This window comes from Molossus molossus, unplaced genomic scaffold (genome assembly GCF_014108415.1).
Source record: "Molossus molossus isolate mMolMol1 unplaced genomic scaffold, mMolMol1.p scaffold_m16_p_1, whole genome shotgun sequence".
Lineage (NCBI taxonomy): Eukaryota > Metazoa > Chordata > Mammalia > Chiroptera > Molossidae > Molossus > Molossus molossus.
In genome coordinates, this window is record NW_023425344.1 from 51,967,331 (window position 1) to 51,990,180 (window position 22,850).

Consider the following 22,850-nt stretch of genomic DNA (forward strand, 5'->3'; position numbering starts at 1 on the left):
AGTCTCTGTTTTTTTTTTTTTTTTTTTTTTTTCGCATAAAAGAAAAAGGGATAGCAATATTTGTAGCTAAATCTTTGTTCACATTCAATACTATTGTCTTCGGGTAATTTTCTAGACTTTAATGCAAGTATAAATTAATGATTCCGATAGATATATCTTATAGGTGCTTTTATATTATAAATTCCTATGATCTATTTGCCAATTACACTATTTTAATGCAAAGGAAAACTAAATTGAAGGTCTAGAGAAAATGCCATTTAGTATTTGAGTAGTCCTAATGGAAAATTATTTTTAAAGGACTAATGAAAGTAGTTTTTATTCCCACTGGGGAAGCTTAGAGTTTCAGGCCAACACAGAATAAAGTATTTTATTCCCAATGATGGAAAAACGTTTGTGGATTAGAGTAGAAGGAATAAAAGAGACTGTAAATGCTGCAAAGATAAGATAAAGATGGCAAATCTAGATGTTTGAGCAGATATGAGAGAAGCACAAACATAGAAAATGTCAAAATTAAAATATGGAGTTAATAGCAACTATACAAAAATCAAAGTGAAAGTTAAAAATAAAGTAGCTAAGTAATTAGCATAAATTCACAAAGCTTAAGAGATAACTTATTATATAGCACAAAGCTTCATATAACAAGTAAGAATCTAAGACATCTTATCCTAAGACAAAAATGGGCAAAGCAAAGAGTAGATGATAAAGAAAACTGTTTGTTTTTGCTTTTGTATTTGTGAGATATGCTAATATGAATGGTGAGGAAATAATTTCTAGTGGTCTCCCAGTTTTCCCTTATGAGTATATAAAAAATATTGATTAAGAACAAATCTTTTATTTCACAACATAACCTTGTTTCTTTTTAAAATGTTTTTAATCCTCACCCAAGGATATTTTTCCATTTATCTTCAGGTAGAATGGGGAGGAGGGGAGAGAGAGAGAGAGAGAGAAACATCGATGCGAGAGAGAGACATTGATTGGTTGCCTTCCGCATGACCCCAACCAGGGCAGGGATCTGAACCACAACCAAGGTACGTCCCCTTGACTGGAATTGAACCCAAACTCTTTGGTCTGAGGGCCGATGCTCAAACTGCTGAGCCAAACAGGTCAGGGCTATAACCTTGTTTCTTGTTCATATTCTGTGTAGAAAAAGGAACTGGGCATACTTTTGAGGATTATTGGATTGTAAGGCTAGAGTTTGTATCTCCTAACACAAACACTCTTAGAAAATCCTAATATTGTGGATAGATAGTGCAGAATTGAACAGCTAAACATACTGATGCTTAATATTTACCTGACCCTTGATTTCTCTTTCCCATAAGCGGCGTATTGTGAACAGATTCTATTTGACATAGTGGTGAGAAGCGATAAATGTTTAATCTGGAGTCTCTAGAAAATAAATGAGAGAATCTCATTAGGTGGTTAAGAGCCATTGAAAATAGTGTACAGGAGTGAAAAAAAGAGACTATGAATATCATGATCCTTTTTAAAAAAATTTATATTTTATGACTACAAAACTGAATTCTGACCAAAGAAACTTACTGATATTTCTTTCCCAGAGGTGATGGCATGTTTGTTTTTCCAATTAACAAAATGCAAAAGAGAACTGTTAGAAACTTTTACTGATTCCAGAATCGGAACTTCTACCATTTTATTTTATTTATATATTTTAATTTTTTTTCTTTATTGATTATAGAGAGAGAGAGTAAGGGACAGGGAGAGAGAGAGATTGAAACATGAATGAGAGAGAACATCGACTGGCCACCTCCTACATGCCCTGCACTGGGGATTTGGCTCACAACCTGGGCATGTGCCCTAATGAGGAATCAAACAGGAGACTTTCTAGTGCATGGGTTGATGCTTGACCACTGAGCCACACTGACCAGGCACTTCTACCACTTTATAAAAGAAACATCACTAATAGAGGAATAAAAAAGAACATAACTATGTAATAAATGACACCTACCTCTTTCAAGAAGCACACAGTGGGGCTTGATGAGGTACAGCAGGACCCTACCATGGAGAGATAACTCTTGGTATAACTGACTAAAAGTGGCAGAGGAGCTTGTCCATAATTAGTGGTATATTCATACATAAATCTGTGGGGGGAAGAGAACATTGGTCAAAACATTTGTGGGAAACAAACTCTTTTTTTCATAAGTATTTTCATGGAGAGGAGACATATGTTAAGTTATAGTTTTAATATCTAAAAAGCACTAAGAATTTATAGAACGGGTTATAATACCAGTCACTTTCAATCAATAGTTTCATTAAACAAAAATAGGTTCTTTCCTAAATTTCCATGTGGATTGCTTGTTCGTTTATTCAGTGTCTACAGGTGCATGGCCCATAATAGATGCTTATTAAAGTTAATTGGATGAATTAAAACAAAGGTAATTATGGATTTACCTTTCATTATGTATCTCTGTTTTCTATTCTAGACAACTGCCCTGTGTAGGTTTACATATTTATTGAAATCTTTTTTAACTTTTAGGAGCATAAGCCCCTGTGGACCTAAAAGTGACTCTGAAATCTTGGGCAAAATCCTCTCTGAAAATTTACAGGGATGGACAAGCCAACCAATTTTTATAAAATTGTGATCTTAATTTCATACTTTTAAAGCATATTTGAATGCCATTGCTTTTGAATTTATATACACACACATATATATTTTTTTTCTATTATAATCGATTTTCCACATTTTTGTTCATTTTTATGATTTTCCAATACTAATGTAAAGAACCTCTATATAATATGGCTTCTAATGAATGTCAAACAATGAGAGAGTGAAAGTAATATGTTCACTTATGTAGTGCAACATGCATCCTATTCACAACTGTTTCTTGGAATGTGAAAAAAAAAGCTGTTAATTTCTTCGAAAGCATAAGAAATAAAGTATTAAGAAAATGCATAGCAATGAAAGTATATCAGATGGCGTATGCAAAGGTCACTAGCTTTTGGGGAAATACTATCGCTGCTGTAAATATTTGGAAATCTGTCATGAAGACTGTGGATGCAAGTAATCCTGCTGCGAGTACTAGATAGGACCAACTGGGTGGGAGTTGAGGAAAGCTGATTTTTATTTTTGTCTGAGAAGAGCATTTACAATAGTTGACAGTGACAGAGATGGACTGTCTTGGATGAAAGTCAAGTTCTTGTTGTCCAGGTTGCTGTAGAAGAGATGTTTGTATAGAGTAGAGTTAGATGAGATACATTTCTGATATTTTATGCCTTGAAGTTCTACTTCTGATGAAAGCAACTTACTGGTTAGCAAATTCCTTGGGATCTTTCCTGAAGGCTTCACAGATTTCATCGTTACTTGGCTCTACGTAGGTAGGAAATTCTTGGGGCTGGTGCTTCAGGGTGGCCATACAGAGTTTCCTTTCCAGGCCCTCATGGGTACAGCACTCGGCAGTGCCTGGGTGTGCTGGGAACGGAGAGTCGCTTTCACAGGACTTACTCGACAGTGCTGACGTCTAGAAAGAGAGAAGGAAAACAAGCAGACTCATATCCAGGCTTGCTCCATTCAGTGTAACATCTTTAGCCTTCAATTTAAAAAGTCTCATTAATAACAAGCTGTCCATGCCAAAGGCTCCACGAGATGATTTGTCAACATGGCAAGTTGCATAATCATAGTTACAAGCAAGTACAGGGTCTTATTTATATTAGTAAATGACTTTCTTCAGAGTAGGAGAAAAATCGAACCTTCATTAATAAATGGACTGTGTTTTATTGCAGCCACTAAAAGCTTTATCCTCCAGTCCCGTGTTTCTTCACAGGGATATTAACATCTCTGAGGATAAGGGAGGTCATTTCAAATAGTTCTCGTATGATCTCCTACCTGATTTCTTGCTGCAAATACCCCATAGAGAATGCAGACCTCCCCCTGCCCTTCTCCCCTCCCTTTATTACAAAAGCAAACTCTTCATTGTTAACTGCATTAGTCTTCTACATTGATTTGCATTCTCTTACTCAGCTCGCTTTTGCATTGAAATCTCTCATGAAATATATAAAAATAAGAAATGCCTGGGCTGCACAACACAGAAATTTTGAACCAGTAGGTCAAAGATCAAACCTTAGGATCTGTTTTTTGCCCTGAGGCTTATTCTCTTGTGTAGCATGGGTTGAAAACCACTGGTACAACGTCATCTACTGCCTCAACACTGATACACTTACAGTCGGGCAGACTGGTACAACGTCATCTACTGCTTCAACACTGATACACTTACAGCCGGGCAGACTGGTACAACGTCATCTACTGCCTCAACACTGATACACTTACAGTCGGGCAGACTAAGCCCATGGTAAGAGGACCACCAAAGCAATTGTAGCCACAAAATGTTCTTTTTGGAGAGAATTAGGAATGAAAATGTAGAGCAGAAATAGTCATCATGGAAAAAATTATTTTGGGATTTACATGGGAAAAAGTACTTTGAAATTCTTACACTTATTTTACCTATTAGTCATCTTTTCAAGGGAAAACTTCAAAGGATGTTTCCTATCAGTGAAGGAAAACAATATGATGAATGAATTATATAAAAGTAAACATCTCCCATCCTCTCCCATATTGAACTTCTATTGGACTCTCAGAACTTAGGAAATCTTAGGAGCTCTCTTTTATCCTCTGTCTCTTTTCAGTGACTCTCTTCTTCTATTCCATTTCTCCCTCCGTCAACTTGCCTGTTGTTTTTTTTTTTTTATAACCCCCTTTCAAATAAAAAATTTAAAAAGAAAAAGCATCAACACATTTTTAAAAAAATGCTCTGAAGAAGCAGGGGAAACAGAAAGGCTGTGTGCAAACGATGTCAGTGCTAACTCTGTTCTTCTGATCTGTCTCTGCAATCCGTCAGCTTCTCTCTAATCAAGGCATGGGTAAGCATTATATAAAATAAAAGTGTGTTTTGTTATCCTGATCATGGTTGGTAGTTTGATGCTTGTTTATTTATTTATTTATTTTAATCCTCACCTGAGGATATTTTTCTATTTGTCTTCAGATTGAGTAGGAAAGAGGGAGAGAGAGAGAGAAACATCAATGGACCGGGGATGAAACGCAACCGAGGTACGTGCCCTTGGCTGGAATCAAACCCATGCTCATTGGTCCACGGGCGGACACTCTAACTGCTGAGCCAAACCGGCCAGGGCGATGCTTGTTTATTTTAAGGTGGTTCAGAAGGTCAGGTTGAAATGACGGTTGTTTATGAATTTAGTGATGGAAGAAATAAACTATAACATTCTTAGAAAGTAGATAAGGGCCAGATAAAACAATAACCGTAAGAATAATCGTTGTACACGTTATGGTCTAATGGTCTCTGGAGCGCTGTTTCTGCAGACTAGCTGCTGCAGGCTTGGACAGGGAGCCTTTGCCAGTGGAGGCCTTTATCAAGATGCATGTAAATGCCGTTTGCATCAGGCCTGGTGACTGCGTTAGCAAATTGTTAGAAACACATGTGGTTTCATCTTTGTTCAGCTACTGTCTGTATTTTGAACCCTGTCATTTCAGCATTTTAATTTCTGCATATATACTTTAGGGAAGAAAACCCCAAACTTTGTGGTTTATGTATATAGGGCAATTAATTTGAGGCCAACAGTAAATTGCTCTGGGTCAGTCACTACCAGGCTTGGCATGATAAAGGTATGTGTACTTTATTTTTTCTTCAGGTTGCAATACGTTCACTTTATTGATTGAAGTTTATCTTCATTGTTGAAGTATTACAGACGTCTTCCCATGCTTCCCCCCAGTGACCATAGACTTTTAAGATACACGGAATCTATCAGAATTGTTTCCTAAGTCAGTATATGCCTCAGTTTTCTCATTTGAACCTGTAGGACTAGTGGGCAAGGTTGCTTCAGTGTGCTAGAATAACCCAGGGCTCTAGGATAATAGGCTTCGTACTTCTCCCCAAACTGGAGTTGCTGACTAGGACTTCCCTAAGATGGCATAAAAGCTTCAAGCTTCTGTAGGCCACTGTAGACATGGCCAGGCCCCGGAAACCTACCCTGTTGTCATAGCAGTCAGGGTCGGCCCCTTCCGCACAGCAGGCTTCTGTCAGGGAGACAACCTCCTTCACAAGATGACTGATCTGTTCAAATGTTCCACTGGGAAATTTTCTGCTGTATAGGACCATTGATCTGAACGGACAAATAAAACCAGTACACTAATTAGAATTAATTTTGTGTCACATTTGCACATGTTAAAATATAAAATCTGTCCAGTTTGTTTTTGTTGTTGTTGTTAATCCTTACCTGGAGGATATCCCTCCACTAATTTTTAGAGTGGATGGGAGGGGGGGAGAGAGAGAGAGAGAGAGAGAGAGAGAGAGAGAGAGAGAGAAAGAAAGAGAGAGAGAAAGAGAAAGTGAGAGAGAGGAAGAGAGAAAGAAAGAAAGAGAGAGAGAAAGAAAGAGAAAGAAAGAAGAAAGAAAGAAAGAAAGAAAGAAAGAAAGAAAGGAAGGAAAGAAAGAAAGAAAGAAAGAAAGGAAGAAAGAAAGAAAGAAAGAAAGAGCAAGAAAGGAAGCAAGCAAGAAAGAAAGAGCAAGAAAGGAAGCAAGAAAGGAAGAAAGAAAGAAAGCGAGAGAAAGAAAGATTGGTGTGAGAGAGACACATCGATTGGTTGTCTCCCACACTACCCCAACGTGGGGCAGGGGATCAAACCTACAACCCAAGTACACACCCTTGACTGAGAATGGAACCTGGGTCCATGGACAGATGCTCTAACTGCTGAGCCAAACTGGCCGGGGCTGTCCAGTTTTTTTTTAAAGGAATAGTGCACGCATTTCTTGACGAATGAAGTTGCCTTTTAGTTTTTGTTTTAGGTAAATCGATCTTGTAGGGTAGAAGTTGGACTTGAGAGTTCTATCAGATGATACTCACGTTCTTTCGTTTCTCAGGCCTCCCCAGATGAACCTGTTCTGTACTTTATTGCCTTTGTTTGCCAGTCTAGCACGTACTGTTTTCATTTTTATTTACCTTAGAAAACTGCTTACTTATTCTCTTTTAACTCATTAAGAAACATACCAGTAACAAATTCTTTGACCATAGTAATGGTACTTCAACTGGAATCTTTGATGTTCTCCATTTGCCTGACTTCCTTGCCTATGTTGACCCTGGACTCCATCCTGTTTATCTTAGCAGAAATCAGGTCAGCCCTTTATACTGAATTTAAAGGACCTATGTGCAGTTTCATTCCAGGTCAAGTAACAAGAAGGTGAATGACTACTTCATACTTACAAAGATGCAAAGTCATCTTTTCCGAGATTGTTGATTTCCTTGCAGACTTTTTCCTTCTCATAATTTCGGCCTAAGAATGAAAAAACAGAAATTTTGTATATATTCTCTCTTTTTTTTTTTTTTTTTTGTACAGATAGAATGGGAGGTAGAGAGAGGAAGGGAGAGAGAAAGAGAAACATCGACGTGAAGGGACACATCGAGTGGCTGCCACCCGTACGACCAACCAGGGCCGGGGACAAACTGCAACCTAAGTACATGCCCTTAGCGGGAACCGAACCCGGGTCTCTCCGGACCGCAGGCCGACACTCTAACCGCTGAACCAAACTGGCCAGGGCTGTATATATTCTCTTTTAATGGATGTTGCATTAAATGCATATATATAAAGGGGTTCTTCACATGACTTATCTATGGTGAGACCAGCATTTTCTATATGCAATTCCATATTTTAGAGCCTTTCTAGTTGTTTTATAAAAATGTATCAGGCCCTGGCCGGTTTGGCTCAGCGGTTGGAGCATCGGCTTGCGGTCCAGAGAGACCCGGGTTTGGTTCCCACTACGGGTACGTACCTTGGTTGCAGTTTGTCCCCGGCCCTGGATGGGTCATGTGGGTGGCAACCACTCGACGTGTCCCTTTCACGTCAATGTTTCTCTCTCTCTCTTTCTCCCTCCCACTCTATCTGAACAAAATATCGAAAAATGTCCTCAGGTGAGGATAAAAAATAAAAAAGTAAAAAAAAAGTATCAGAATTGTATGGCATACTATAAATTTTGATGAACAGTAGGAAAAAAAGTGAACTAATACTGAAAAGAAATAAGTCAAATGATCTATGACAACTAGTGAGTCAGAACCTATTGATATGACAATCATTTTTTTTAGGTCCCATCTTTTTATTAATGCTAAAATGGGACATTTTGTCCCTTCCTTATTTATCTTGAATTCACCTAAGGCCTCAAAAGAAACAAGACCAAAAAACAAGTGGAGAGTACTTCTACATCCCAGAGTGAAGAGCTAGCCCCGCTAATGCAGGGCCTGAGAGGGAATGTGGGAGAGTATCTCTATCACCAACCTCCAGACTCTAAGGGAGGCTAGGAATTCAGCTGTGGAAAAAGATGAAAGTTAGGCAAAAAATAAATAAATAAATAAATAAATAAATAAATAAATAAATATATTTAAAGCTGGTGGTATGGTGGGTTTGGGTGAGTAGTAGGGAGTGCTTCTCCTCATTTCAAGTGTAGTCAAAGGGACTTCAAAGAAAACACTCAGGGACCTTGATAGGTGACCCTGGGGGTGTGGAGTTCAGTGGACAGGTGTCTGATTCAGACCAGAGAAAGCTAAAGGGTTAGGGGGCTGATTCGGTGGCCTGGGGCAACAAAGCAGAGGGCTGTGAGTGGGAAGCTGTGCTCTGGCTTGTGCACCTGATATAGATCAAACGGGAGCACACGGGCCTGGAGTGGTCTTAAATGCACCCCCACCAAAGGGCTACCTAGCGGGCGGTGGGCCTCCAACAGTGGGATGCCTCTGTGCAGAGGCAGGTGGTTTGAAAACCAGAGGGCCAAAGGGAAGTTTTAAAGTGCCAGCTGGATGTAAGAGGTCCCCAGGGACGATGAGAAAGAGATCTCCACCAACTCCAAAGAAGCCACAAAGACAATGTCAACGTTGGACATCTCCCATAAGCAGAGGAAACACCGCTAGGTCACTAAGCTGCCCACTGTGTTAGTTTTTCCTGCTGCTTACCTCTCCTGTATTTGAGGGGAAAAAAAAAAAAAAAACCAAAACAGCCCAAAGAATCAGAGGAAGGGGAAGAGGAGGGCAGCAGAGAAAAAGAGAGGAAGGTAGACCTGTCTCCCTTTCACACCATGGGCAACAGAACTGACACAGGCCTGATCTTGGGGAATAGCTTCACCTTTAAGCGAATTTACAAAATTTTGACTGTTGAGCATAAGAAGATATTCCCATGACTATTATGAGGTAGTTATTTTGAGGTTCAAGGGGACCAGAGGATCTTTTATTTGAGAGTGAGAAGAAAAATTGAAGAACCCATTCTTCAGTCTACTCAAGAGATTGGGAAGAGCTAGTTTGCTCAGGAGGAGATGAGCTTTCTATTGTTCGTGAGACCCACTTGTTCAACACGCCTTTTACATGCGCAGTGGGGTGGACACATGGAAGGTAGCCAGTGTTCTTCTTCCCCGATATCTCATTTATGCAAATAAGTCTAGAAAATTTTCCGACATTTTATGATGCTCTATCTTTCAAAAAAATGTAAAAAGTATACAAATGGCTCAGTTTCCATTCTGAGCTAAGTGGTTTTAACTTCTAGTGACTTATCATCCTGGCTTTAAATATTAGGAGATCCATCCCAGGCGATGACAATGGCTGTCAGTGCCCTTACTCCCCTAACAGTTACAGTTCTGTGGCTGCACATAGACGAGCGTAGAAATGTTTGTTTCATAGTGTGGAGTGAAGGATGGTGGTGGTTGGATACAGGCTAGAGAATTTTTTTTTCCTTCTTTTATAAAAGCTTCTCTGTCAGATTCGTTGGATTTACTGGTGACAACTCCCCGCAGAGGAAGCTGCTGTACCTTGTGTCTTTCAGATGGACACCTCAAAGTATACTGCTGAGATGAGACGAGGCAGAATTAAGGACAAAGACATTCCTAAGCAGCCCTTTGTAATAAGGGACCAACTCAAATACCATCCAACTCACGCAGAAGAGCCCCTATGTTGGAATTGCATGTTACCTTGGAAAGCAGGACAAACGCAGTAGGACTGATGAAGCTAACGGTCAGTGAGGAGCAAAAGTCACTTGCAGCCAAGCTCTGCTCTAGCTGAGAACCTGCAAATCTAGCACACTTCCTGGAATTTATTGACTAGTTCGCAAAGTTGGATATCGTCACAGTTTCAAAAGGTCAAAATAAGGCAGAAAATTTCCACTAATCATTAATGGTATTCTGTGGGACTGGGGGTTAGGGTACAGAGGGGAAGAATTTAAGGTAGAACTGTCCTCCCGTAATGAAGAGCTGTAACCTCAGGATGTCTACAGGGTGGGTTTCTGTTGCTCTGAAGGTAGAACCAGAAAAAGTGGCTGGCAGGAGATTTTGGTTCAATGGGAGAAATTGATGTCACCATGACTAAATGCTAACTGAAATGGTGAACAGCTTCTTGGAGAAGTGAGTTTGTTTTGTCAGTGGAAATATTCAAATGGAGCTTAAGTAACCATGTATATGAAAGATTTCCAACCTTAGTACAAGCTTGTATCCTCTTGATGTTTAAGATTACTTCTGAGGGGTTACAAAATGATCCCTTTTAGAAGTAGTAAGAAATTATATAGAAGCCTTTTGGCCCCCAAATCTTACTGTTTACAAAACAATAGCTCTCTCTCTTTATAATGCATAGGAGAAAACTGCAGAGATTGTTTCTGTTAATACTTTTTATTGTGACTACTCAATAACATCCAAAGGGAGAGCCTATATTCAAATGTCACCTCTGATGAACATTTTCGGAAATAATTTGTTTCTAGTCTTTCAGATTCAGATTTCTGACTACAGATAAGAGTAGTTTTTGTTCAGCGTGTTTCAGGAATGTGTGAGTACATGTGAATATGGTGTAAATGGCCACTACAGATTATCCCTTGTTAAAGAGCTTTAATGAAATCAACCACTTGTGTTTGCACCGAAGTCCATTAGAACCCACAGACGTTATGAAGTGCGTTAGCTAGACTGCAAAATTCTTAGGGAAACATGGAGAACTGGATTGATTACAGAAGACTTTTAAACCATATATTTTTTTTTTTGCTGGAACATTCAGCCTTGGGCATGACAGAAGCAAGGAGGAAGCCCAAAAGGGAGGCATTGAGAAATAAAATAAAAAGGGTGAAACTGCTCTTACAAGACCAGCCTGCAGAGGCCGCTGTCGCACCATGCATCTTCCAGGTGGACGAAGGGAAATAGGTTTCTGATTTTACAAATCGCCTTCATTCATTTATCCAAAGTGAATATACACAACTTAAGGCTAGGCAAATACGTTAATCATTTTATCATCTTCTGAAAAACAACAAATACATACTGAAGTTAATTTGCAGTGTGATTATTACAAACTGATTTCTGTATTGCTTAATAAATACATATTTTTTTCATTCCTGTTGAGTCTACTTTGATTCATATAATTAAATGACATACTCTGTTCTTTAAATGCCACATGGTTATAAAGAGGGCCGTCTGGACTTAGACATGGCCCCAGCAAATATTGGCATGATCTTTGTGACACTGGTGACATCTTTTTCACACAGTTACCTCTCAGCACTGTTTACAGATTATATTAACAGAAATTTTACTTTTTGCAACAGCATGTCTCTTTCTATCTGTATTGTGAAACTCTCTGGTAAGTTGTATCTAATTCTGGATTTAAAAAAATAAATTAGATTTGCTTAGGGAAAGTCTCTAGTGCTCCATGTAACTCACCTCTCAACACAGCTGACAATATACATTGATGCATGTGACGCACATGCCTAAAAGATTTCCTCTGTGCCGGGCACTGGCTTCAGTATTGAATATACAAACAGAGAGGAAAATAGACATATCCTTGCCCTCATGGAACTTCTGATCTGTTGGGGATAGATAATAAGATACTCACTATCCTGGTACAAACTTTACTTTAAAAAGGTATTTTGAATGCCTTAACTATTATTGTTTTAATCTGTCTCTAATACCAGCTTGCTCCCCTAGAGAAACTGTTTGTCCACCAGGAGCAGTGGATGGACCCTAAATAACACTGACTTGAATACATGCTTATGCAGAGAGCTAGGAATTGTCTTAGGTTGCTGTTTTACAATTTTGTTCTGAAGAATCATGGGGTTTCGGAGCTTGTTGGACATTTTTATATTTTTGCAGTTTCATTTCTTTGACCTTTTTATTTCTCTTATACACTGACAGGCTCATCTGTGCCAGAAAAACTCAGTATATTTGTTTTTACTTTTTGGGGAAAAGCTTTATTCTAAGAATGTGGTTTGCAGTGCTTATTCAGTCAGACTAGATATTGGTGATTTCAGAGTAATGGTTTTATTTGAAAAATTAAACATTTCTAGGCTGGTTTGGGAAGCTGACCTGATTATTGGAGCTAAAAAAAAAAGTGTAAATATCATTAGGGACACTGTCAATGAAGAAGTAGCAATCAAATGAACATTTATTCTATTTTCAGGTTTTTTTTTTCTTTTGGTTTCATCTCCATTGATGTTTTAAATCATTATATGAAGCATTAATCCAGTTTTCATATTGATGTTGATGTTTGCAGGCAGGTGTGCAATTTTCTGAGTTTGAATCAATGGGAAGAAATTCAATTCTTTTAATACTAAATCTAGAGAGCTACATAACATCTACAGATGAACTGCTCTAGAAGAAATTAAATGTACCTCTTAGTATGCCATCCGTGTAACAAATGGGGACTTTTTTTTTTCAGATTTTGAAAATTAAAAAACAGTAGAAGATATAGAATAAGTGAGTCAGTTGCCTAGAAACTACAGTTGCAATAGTGGCCTGATAGTCACTGAAATGAAAGTGTTTGGGTTCACCACGGCGGTAGCCCGTGTGGATGACACTCGAAGTCCCAGAGCGGGCATTCTTCCTCCACGCATCTCATTCCACCTCCCGCTCCTTTCATGAGTTGGGTACTTTGTCAACAATAACAAATTAAGTTTCCCTCTCCCACCTTTGAGATCGGTGAGGATGACGTCCCCTGCATCCTGACTTGGAAACTTAGAATGCATTGCAGGGCTTCGTTTTTAAAGCAATGTAAGAATAAATAATATCATGATAATAGTTCACATTTGAGTACCAACAATTAGGCAGGCGCCTAATATGTAAGTATTTTGCATATTAATCTCAATCACAAAAATCCTGTAAGACTTGTGGTTATCACAGTCCACTTCCAATATTAACTACATATTTCTGTGTATCACTTTAAGAACTCCATCTCTGTGTATAAATTGTTTATAGGGAAAATTGTGTTAACATCTAAATAATTGAACAACATTCACTTTTTGGATTTAAAAGTAAAACATTGATTGGCTGCCTCCTGTACGACCCCTACCGGGGATCGAACCTCCAACTTTTTGGTGCACGGAAAGATGCCCAAACACTGAGTCACACTGGCTTGGGCAGTAGTCTCTTTTTGAAAACAAACTTGCAAAGATTGATAAACCTTGCAAATAGAAAGGTAAGCACATTGACTGAAATTCTCAGTCCAGTGCTTTGGTCTTTGTGGAGACAGGGACATATAGTAATACTCACTAGGTATTTGCTAATAGATCTTAGAAAGGGGGCCAATACTAATTGTTTTCTTTAAGTAACATCAACTTATTTTCTATAAAAATTTCTTTAGTGCAAAGATCATATTTGTAGGTCATGTGTACCTGGCACAATTCTAGAACACATGAGTAATCAAAAAGCCAATTCATTAAGCATTTATTATGAAATCTGAAGAAATTAGTGGCAAAGTCATATTGTACACATTTGAACTGATATAAACAGGAAGTAGTGATGATTCTGCTTCATTGGTTAGTTATGCACTTTATCTCTCAGGGAGGGAGGGGGAAGAGAGAGAGAGAAATATTGATTTGTTGTTCCACTTATTTATGCATTCATTGGTTGATTCTTGTATGTGCCCTGACCAGGGATCAAACCTGCAACCTTGGTGTATGGAATGATGCTCTAACCAACTGAGCTATCCAGCCAGGGCCTGCACTCTATCTCTTGATTAAAAAAATTTAGAAACTATTTGACACTGATTTTCCTTTTTTATCAATCCACATATCTCAGAGGCTATTAAAACTGTATGATTTCCATTTATACAGTTAATCCAATGGCAAGGCTTTATCATATATATATATATATTTACATTTATATTTATATTTATATATATATTACTTTCTTTTTTTTTATTTTTTATTTATCCTCACCCGAGGACATTTTTCGATATTTTATTTAGATAGAGTGGGAGGGAGAGAGAGAGAGAGAGAAACATCGAGTGGTTGCCACCCGCACAACCCAACCAAGGCCGGGGACAAACTGCAACCGAGGTACATGCCCTTTGCGGGAACCGAACCTGGGTCTCTCCAGACCGCAGGCCAACGCTCTAACCGCTGAGCCAAACCGGCCAGGGCAGTACTTTCTTTTTTATCAAGAAGATATCTTGAACCATTGAAATGCATTTTTAAGTCCAACAGGTTACCATAAATGGCATCATTTTATAAATGGAAAATTTTAAATGTTAGTGATCATTCTCTTCTATTATTAATAAAGCTATTTGTATAAACTTTTTACAAGGACAAAACATTGTTATGCTGAATTGTTATGTAATTGTTATGCTGAAGTGCTAACAAACTTTTTTTCCTTAATGGAATACAATTTTGTAATGACTAAATTCCAGTGGAAAATTAGACTCATCATCAGACACTATCCAAGACACCAAGGATGACAAACTCAAGCACCCTTAGGATCTAGGGACTGTGTAACTTAACGTTGATCTCAGTGAAGAAAGCAAGATGCCCAATGTTGTTTCCATGCTCTGGTTGAAAAAGGGCAGTCATAATTCAGCTCCACATCATCGCTGCCATGTGAACATTTTACCCAGTTGCCACGTCTTTTCTGGAGAAGCTAGAAATCTGGACTTTAATGTGAAATCTCAGATTTGAAATGTTGATAACAAGTGAAGTTAAAGTTTAAAGACACTTGAGGCTCAAAGTATGAAGGCCAAAGAAAACATACCCATGGGAGGCTCTATTTTGTCCTGATGTAGGAATGAAATCCTCGATCCAGGTCTCTGCTAATGGTGAGACCAGGGGCAAGTTGCTTATCCTCTCTGTTCCTCCTTGGTCTTCTCATATGTAAAATGGAGACAGTTATATCTCATAGGATTGTTGTGAGGATTAAATTGGTTAATATATGTAAAGTGCTTAGAACAGTGCCTGCCCCTCCACAGTAAACAGCAAATATTTGTCAGTTATTATTATTAGCCAAATTGAGTTGTTTGTGATTACTATTGTACATATGCATGAGACAAATTTATATTGACCATATATGAGAACGAGGTACCATGCAAAAGAAAACGTGGTAGCCATTGTACTTAAGGAAAGGAAGTCTGAGAGTGGAGAGACATACACAGCATCAGTGGAGATCACTGTCATGGAAGAGATTGAAACAAAGCACTACGATATTTTTGGAATAGAAGAGGGCTTTCATAAAAGGAGCTATTACTTGAAGTGGGCCATGCGTGATGGGTAGGATTTCAACAAGAGTAAATGAATTAGAAAAGAAATTTTAAGTGGAAGGACAACATGAAGAAATCTACCTGAAGTTGGAAAATCACAAGTCATGTCTAGAGAATAGTGAGTAGTCCAATAAAGAAACTGGGGTATGGCACTTAAACTCACAAAGACTTGACGGTCAAAGTTTCACTTATTTTTTAAGGTAAATATACCCATGGAGGAGAAGTGTAACATTGGACTTAGGATAAGTAGTACCTTCATAAGACTGTTCTATGAAACGTGTTAATCTATATAAAAATGATTAATACACTCCTGCATAAGGTATAGTAAGCCCTCAATAAAAATTAGCAACTCTTTTTTTTAATCCTCACTCGAGGACATTTTTGCATGTTTTTTCAGATAGAACCGGAGTGAGAGAGGGGGGAAGAGGGAGTGAGAAACATCGAGTGGTTGCCACCCACACGATTCCAGCCAGAGCTGGGGACAAACCGCAACCAAGGTACGTGCCCTGAATGGAAACCCAAGCTGGGACTCTCTGGTCCAGGGGCCGACGCTCCAACCGCTGAGCCAAACTGGCCAAGGCAGCAATTCTTCTTATAGTAAAGTCCAGTGATAATATATAGTATCAGATTTTATATATTCCTGTGATATAGATATGTGATTTCCTCCAGTCCTTCTCTCTGGTGGTGGGATAAATTATCTCTGTTCAGAGAAATATGCAAGAGAAGGTAAAGATAGAAAACTTCCAGGAAGCAGGGAAATTAGTTAATATGTACCCTGAACATTTCCTGGCCAACTCTTCCTGGATCTGGCCAATAAAATGGTGAGCTGCCTTGCCTCAATGTTCCTTTCCCTCAGGAATTCCCCGCCAGTCACAGGACCTAGAAACATACTGTATTATATTTCTATTGCTACTGCAACAAACGATCACATGGTTAGAGGCTTAAATAACACAGATTTTAGTACCTTACAGTTCTATTGGGTAGTCGGACACAGGTCTCAGGGTGCTAAAATCAACGTGTCAGCTGGTTTGTGCTTCTCCTGAAGGCTTTAGGGGAGAATCAATTTTCTTGCCTTTCCCAGCTTCTACAGGTGGCCTACATTTCCTGGCTCCTGGCCCCTTCTTCCATCTTCCAAGCTAGCAACTTTGCATTTCTGTGACTTTATCTTCAGTCACATCCTTCTCTAACTGACCCTCTTCTGTTTTCCTCTTTCACCTTCAGGACCCTTGCAATTATATTGGTCCCATCCAGATAATCCCGATTATTTTTCTATTTTAAGGTCAGTTTATTAGCAACCATTATTCCATCTGCAATCTTAATTCACTTTTGCAATGTAACTTAACCTAGTCACAGTTTCTGGGCATTAGGATGTGGACGTTTTTGGAGGACTGTCATTCGGCCTAACACACACTCATTAATTTTTCAGCCAGAGGTCACACCCAGCATCAGGTGACTCTGAAGAGAGACCGGAATTGGGGTGGATTTGTATCAGACAGCCTGACCCCTGGAATCCCACCAGCCAGCTGCCCATGCCAAACCCCATCATTTCATTAATCTCACATTAGTAATCCTAATTTTAAAAAATATAATCAATTTATTTATGGACTTCATTTAACATATCATGTTAAGTTTTTATTGTATTTTAATAAATTGAATTGGTTGTACAAGGGATGGGAGGTAGGGATTCAGTTGGGAAGCTATTACAGTAGCCAGGTAAAGGGGAACAAGGGCCTGGATAAGGACAGTATGTGGACATGCAAAGGAAACACAGGTTTGAGAGGTGATTTTCACAGGCCTGGAGAACCAAGCATATGTAGGAGGTCAAGGGGAAAGACAAAAGAGAAGCTGGGGAGATTTCTACAGTAGAATGCTTTGTACAAGGCTGATCCATTCAAGGTTGAAATTTACAGAATGTGGAAATGATTGAATATGGATAATAAAAATGAATTTAAAAAAACAGAGAAGGCTCTCCAGGACTGAACATAAATGATTCAGATATGTTGGTGTCAGGAAAACGGAGTTAGGGGACAGAGTCAGTTTTATGGGATAGTGATGAACAGGTGTTTGGATCAGTTGGGTGATTCCCAGTAAGCAGCATAAGTTTCACTCAGTGCCACCTACAACAGTGCTAGTGACTGGCATTTCTCTTATTCTTTGTCTTTAATGAAAGATTTTATTCGAGGTATCTCAAATAAGGCAGCAAAATAGTGATGTCTTTGTAAACCCAACTAGCATAAAATTCTGGCTCTATCAAAATTCTACATTTTAATTTGTTACAGTAAACAAGAGAACAGCTAGTAAGATCCAAGTGCTACAAAATAAGAATGAAGCGTGGTAAGGGGATAGAGGAGAGCACAGAGGGGCGGTGATATGTGAGATAAATTAGTCACGGGAGCCTTCTCGGTACCTGGACTTGGAACAGACACCTGAAGGAGTTGCGGAAGGGAGCCGTGTGGATATCCGGGATCGAGGGGTCCAAGAGGAGGAAGGAGCTGCTGCAGAGCCCTGAAGCCAGAGTACGTAGATTTGGGATAGTGTGGAGGCCAGTGTGGCTGGAGCAGAGTGAACTGGGGGGAAATTGGAGAGAGAGAGAGGGATAGCAGTGGGCAGAATAAAGAAGTCAGGTGACTGTAGATACTGAGGGAGAGTGTAATCAAGTCTTTTGAAGAATTTCATCATTTCCTTTCTCTAGAGATTAACCCTAAAGAGGGTGGCCTTTTAAAGAGTGTGCCCACGGAAGCCTATTCCACACACATGATGGTGAGTGCAGGCTTGGCACCGCACCTCACGAGAATGGCCTGGCATCGGTATTGCTCTCCAGGGAGGTTAACGTTGCCTTTGATGGTGAAGTTTATGACTTCTCTGGCTTCAGCTCTTTTTCCTGCCTCTCTTGGCTAAAGCCTCTTTCATGCTTTTACTCCGGCTTCTCTGTGAACTTGGATCAGGCCATGCTTGTTCTAAGCCCAGAACTTTTGCACCCGAGTTTTTTCTGCTTGAAACTCACCTGTAGATCTTCACATGGTTGTGTGTTTTTGTCATGTAGTTCTCACATTCTACATCTCCTCCTCAATACCGATTATGTAGGTTTTGCAGAAAGTGTATAAAGATATTTGGGAAAATAGAGAGGATGTCTACTTATCTGAAATTACTTCTCCCTGGCATTCTGTGCAGCTATGTTCCTAAATCAAAGTCAAGGCAACTTTATTTCTCAAGTGGTGACTGATGCAGGGGCAGGCAACTTGTATAAAAGAGAACCTGGGTGACTCAGTGGTGGCTTGGGAGGTTGGGATAACCCACACTATCTAGGCTGTTTTGATGGGCAAATGGAAGAAGGAAACATATAGTTTACCCACAAACCCAAAGGAGACTTTCTTGCTGGTTGGTGTTATGTTTAGGAAAAATATATATGTTAAGAATGAAGTGCTTGAGGCAAAAATGAAAATATTCACAGAAATATTCATAGAAAACAGCTCTTATAAAATGCAGTAATTGATTTCCTGTTAGCATTGTTTCCTTGGTAACTATATGGCTGTGTCAGCACCCTTTGTTGATTGTTTTTTTGGGGGGAAGAGGGAAAGAAACATTGTAGATTAGCCTACATTCATCTCAGTCCTGGAGACAGAAACCAAGTGGAGGCAATCGGAAAACACTGTCTTTGTGTCTTTCAAGGTATAGATAAAGTGGGTGTTTTCTTATGGCATCATCCAGATTTGTCGTATTTGGTAAATCCTTCTCTCCCTAGATGTGCTGAAGGGTTTGTGAACTCTGTATCCCCAATGATGCTTGATAGGAGAGGGCTGGCCTAACTGCAGCTGATGTCCATGTTGAGCTATAGCAGTATCCACTGTAGAAGTGAAATTTTCTGAAGAATGCTTTCATGGGATATAGGCAATTAGGGCAAAGCCAATATGTTTGGGAAACTCTGGGTTAACTAAGGTTTCTTTCTTGTAGGACTTGTCAGAACATTTAGGAAAACAAAGGCATTGATTGTGAACCAACCAAGAAGAAGTAATGTATGACTTATTTTTTCAGTGTGTTTGGCCATAGAAACTTTTTTCCAAGATGAGTCTTAAAAATAAACTTTAGAAAAGGTGTTCGAGACAAATGCTATGGTGGTCAGTTAGCTGTCTAGAACCATAACAAGCAAGAGAGAACTGCAGCTGTATCCAATCCCCCACCACCCAAGGTTCTCTCAACCCCTTTAACCCATATATTTTGCAACTTCCTGCCAAGAGGGCACACAGCTAGCTTCCAGGCCCATCACTGACTTGGTATTTGGGTCCTACTCAGCTATTATTGAATAGAGGACTGACGGGTCCGGACCACTATCCCAAAATACTGAACATTTATTATTTACAAATGTATTTTATGTCTCAGGGAATATATTAAGATCTATGATGCCTGGGTGATTTGAAGTTCATCGTGAAGTTTAAATCTTCAAGCCAGCTGACTTCAGGCTTTTAGCATCCAATTCATCACAGCCAGAGAATGCTGAAGGATGTCGAAATAGAAGTTGCAGAATACTTTGTTATTCTTCAAAAGACACTGACACTCTTTCAGGTGAAGGCAATGTGCACATACTGGGTCAGCAGTCCAACATGGTGACTCATGTCCCACCTTATAATGTGCACATATAATTCCAGGACCTAGCTATTACTGGAAATTCTTGTTTTTTGAACATCTTAATTGAACCCTTTTTCAGTAGGAGTTTTCAGGTTCAGATCTAGTCCAGGGAAACCCTAGGGAAAATAATGAGTTTTCAGGGTTTCTTGGGTCTTGGCCTATTCAGAGGTTTTGTAAGGGACATGATTTATTTTACTTATTTATACCCCAGTATATGTCAGACTTTGTAGTCTTATATAAAGAGTCATAGCTTACTCAGAATCTATTGGTGAATGAGACAAAATTTTAAATAATTTGAATGACAAAAGTAAAACCAAGAAGAAGTGAATATAAACAAAATGACTCATGTCACACTTAATACCAATAATTTCTGGGTTATACACCTTTTATTCCACAGGTTAAATACATTACTAGTATGAAAATCTATTTTTCAAAGAGGGATGAATGAAGATTCCCTTAGAAGCATTAAAAGATCATGCAGAAAAATAAATTAAAACTGACTATAAATTTTTCAGCTTGGGAACTTTCCATAAGTTTTATACTTCACATAATTTTAGCTTGTATCATTTAACGAGATTTTTAAACATTGCTAAAATATGACACTACTTGAAGAATAATCTTAATAAAATATAGCTCAATTATCTGTTAAACATGTTTTATAGCTACTAAAATCTTTTATGTGAGATATTTTAGAAACTACAACGTATTTTCAAATATTACTTGTCCAGGATTCCTTTAACCTCACCCGAGGACATTTTTCAATATCTTGTTCAGATAGAGTGGGAGAGAGAGAGAGAAACATCGATGTGAAAGGGACACATGAGTGGTTGCCACCCGCACGACCCAACCAGGGCCGGGGACGAACTGCAACTGAGGTACATGCCCTTAGCGGGAACCGAACCCCGGTCTCTCTGGACCACAGGCCGACACCCCAACCGCTGAGCCAAACTGGCCAGGGCCAGGATTCCTTTAAGAGAGTCAAATCTGTTGACCTCATGCCTCATTGATATGGTATATTATATTCTCAGTGGCAGTATATATGTGTAGTCGAAAAAAAAATGCTCAGTCAGTGATGCATTGCAGCCTCCATCTGCATTATCTTCTAACAGTTTAAAGATTCTAATTCCGGAAAAAAAAATGCTCAGTCAGTGATGCATTTCAGCCTCCATCTGCATTATCTTCTAACAGTTTAAAGATTCTAATTCCACCCTCGCTGGGTAGTTCAGCTGGTTTGAGTGTCGTCCTGATACACCAAGGTTTTGGGTTCAATCTCTGGCCAGGGCATATACAAGAATCAACCAATGAATGCATAAATAAATAATAAATAAGTAGAATAACAAATTGATCTCTCTCTCTCTCAAATCAATTTTTTAAAAAAAAGATTGCAATTTCAAAACATTGTCCCTAAGTCTTGGTTATCAAAAAAGCAGGGAAGAATAATTGACAAATTTTATAATTCTTCTTTCTTTCCAGCGATTATCTTGATTTCCTGGCTCTTCCGGTTGGAAGTGCCATGCCACATGCTCAGATTAACCCCTCTTTGATTCTTTCTTCTCTCCCCAACATAGTCACCAGTTATTCTGTTTTTTACCTTTTGTATTATTATTATTATTATTATTATTATTTTATTATTATTTATCCTCACCCAAGGACATTTTTCCATCTTTTGTTCAGATAGAGTGGGAGGGAGGGAGAGGAAGAGAGAGAGAGAGAGAAACATCGACGCGAAAGAGACACATTGAGTGGCTGCCACCCGCACGACCAACCAGGGCCGAGGACAAACTGCAACCGAGGCACAAGCCCCCAGCGGGAACCAAACCCGGGTCTCTCTGCACCGCAGGCCAACACTCTAACCGCTGAGCCAAACCGGCCAGGGCTGTATTATTTTTTTAAAGGGGTAACAGTTCTGGTAAGCGGTCACAGCGCTGGACGTCTTACCTCTCTCTAGAGCATGCACAAACACCACAGCAAGCAGGAGAACCAGGGCCCTCTTCATTGTCCTGCCAGCAAGCTCTGCAGCACCCATTCCCTGTGGGTACCCAGAAAAAATGGCAGCCAAAGGTAACCAATCCTCTTTTACTTAGATTCCCACTGTGAACTAATCAATCATTAATCTCTATACCGAAGCCAGGGCATTCATCCTTGGCCCACAGAGATAAAATAATATCAATATCAAGGTAAATAGACACCCTGGTGAAAATGTGACAAATCGAGGAGATTTTAATCATTAACTTTTGTCAAACTGCCAAAGAGTCCGTGTATACATGGGTTATTTTCTACTGCTGCTTTTTACTGCAATGTATTTAATGTATGAGTAGATACATTTCCTCCCTCATTATAGCATTACGTGTCTTTCTGGAAGTTCCCTACCCTTCTCATGTGTAAATGGAAACTTGGAGCTTATTTCTCTCTTTCTCTCCCTCTTCTTCTCCCTCTCTTCATCCCTCCCTCTCTGTTTAAATCTACTAGAAATAAAGATTACCTACAATTATTACACACTAGGTATTTTAAATAATGAGGAAAAAAGAGTAAGAAGCCCATTTATCATAATTGTTCAAATCTATAATTTTAATGCTCTAAAATATATTGAAGACGATGGGCTAGTACTTTATATTTTTGTGCTATATTATACTTTTTGAAGCTACCAACATATAAAATAACAACAGCCTTGAAGTGAGGCAAATATTAACTGGAGAGGTTAAATGACTTGCCCCAAATCATAAAAGTGAATAGTGAATTTTGGA

General features: G+C 39.1%; 1 protein-coding gene across 1 annotated transcript in view; it reads right to left on the minus strand.

Annotated features, from left to right (window-relative positions):
* Positions 1-22,132, minus strand: part of GC (GC vitamin D binding protein) — a 40,716-nt gene extending 18,584 nt beyond the window's left edge. The window contains exons 1-6 of the mRNA XM_036254901.1: positions 22,045-22,132; positions 7,225-7,294; positions 5,994-6,126; positions 3,262-3,473; positions 1,964-2,096; positions 1,292-1,386 (exon numbers count right to left, since the gene is read on the minus strand). Of these exons, the coding sequence (XP_036110794.1) occupies positions 1,292-1,386; positions 1,964-2,096; positions 3,262-3,473; positions 5,994-6,126; positions 7,225-7,294; positions 22,045-22,132 (731 nt within the window). The remainder of the gene's footprint in view (positions 1-1,291; positions 1,387-1,963; positions 2,097-3,261; positions 3,474-5,993; positions 6,127-7,224; positions 7,295-22,044) is intronic.
* Between the last annotated feature and the right edge of the window lie 718 nt (positions 22,133-22,850).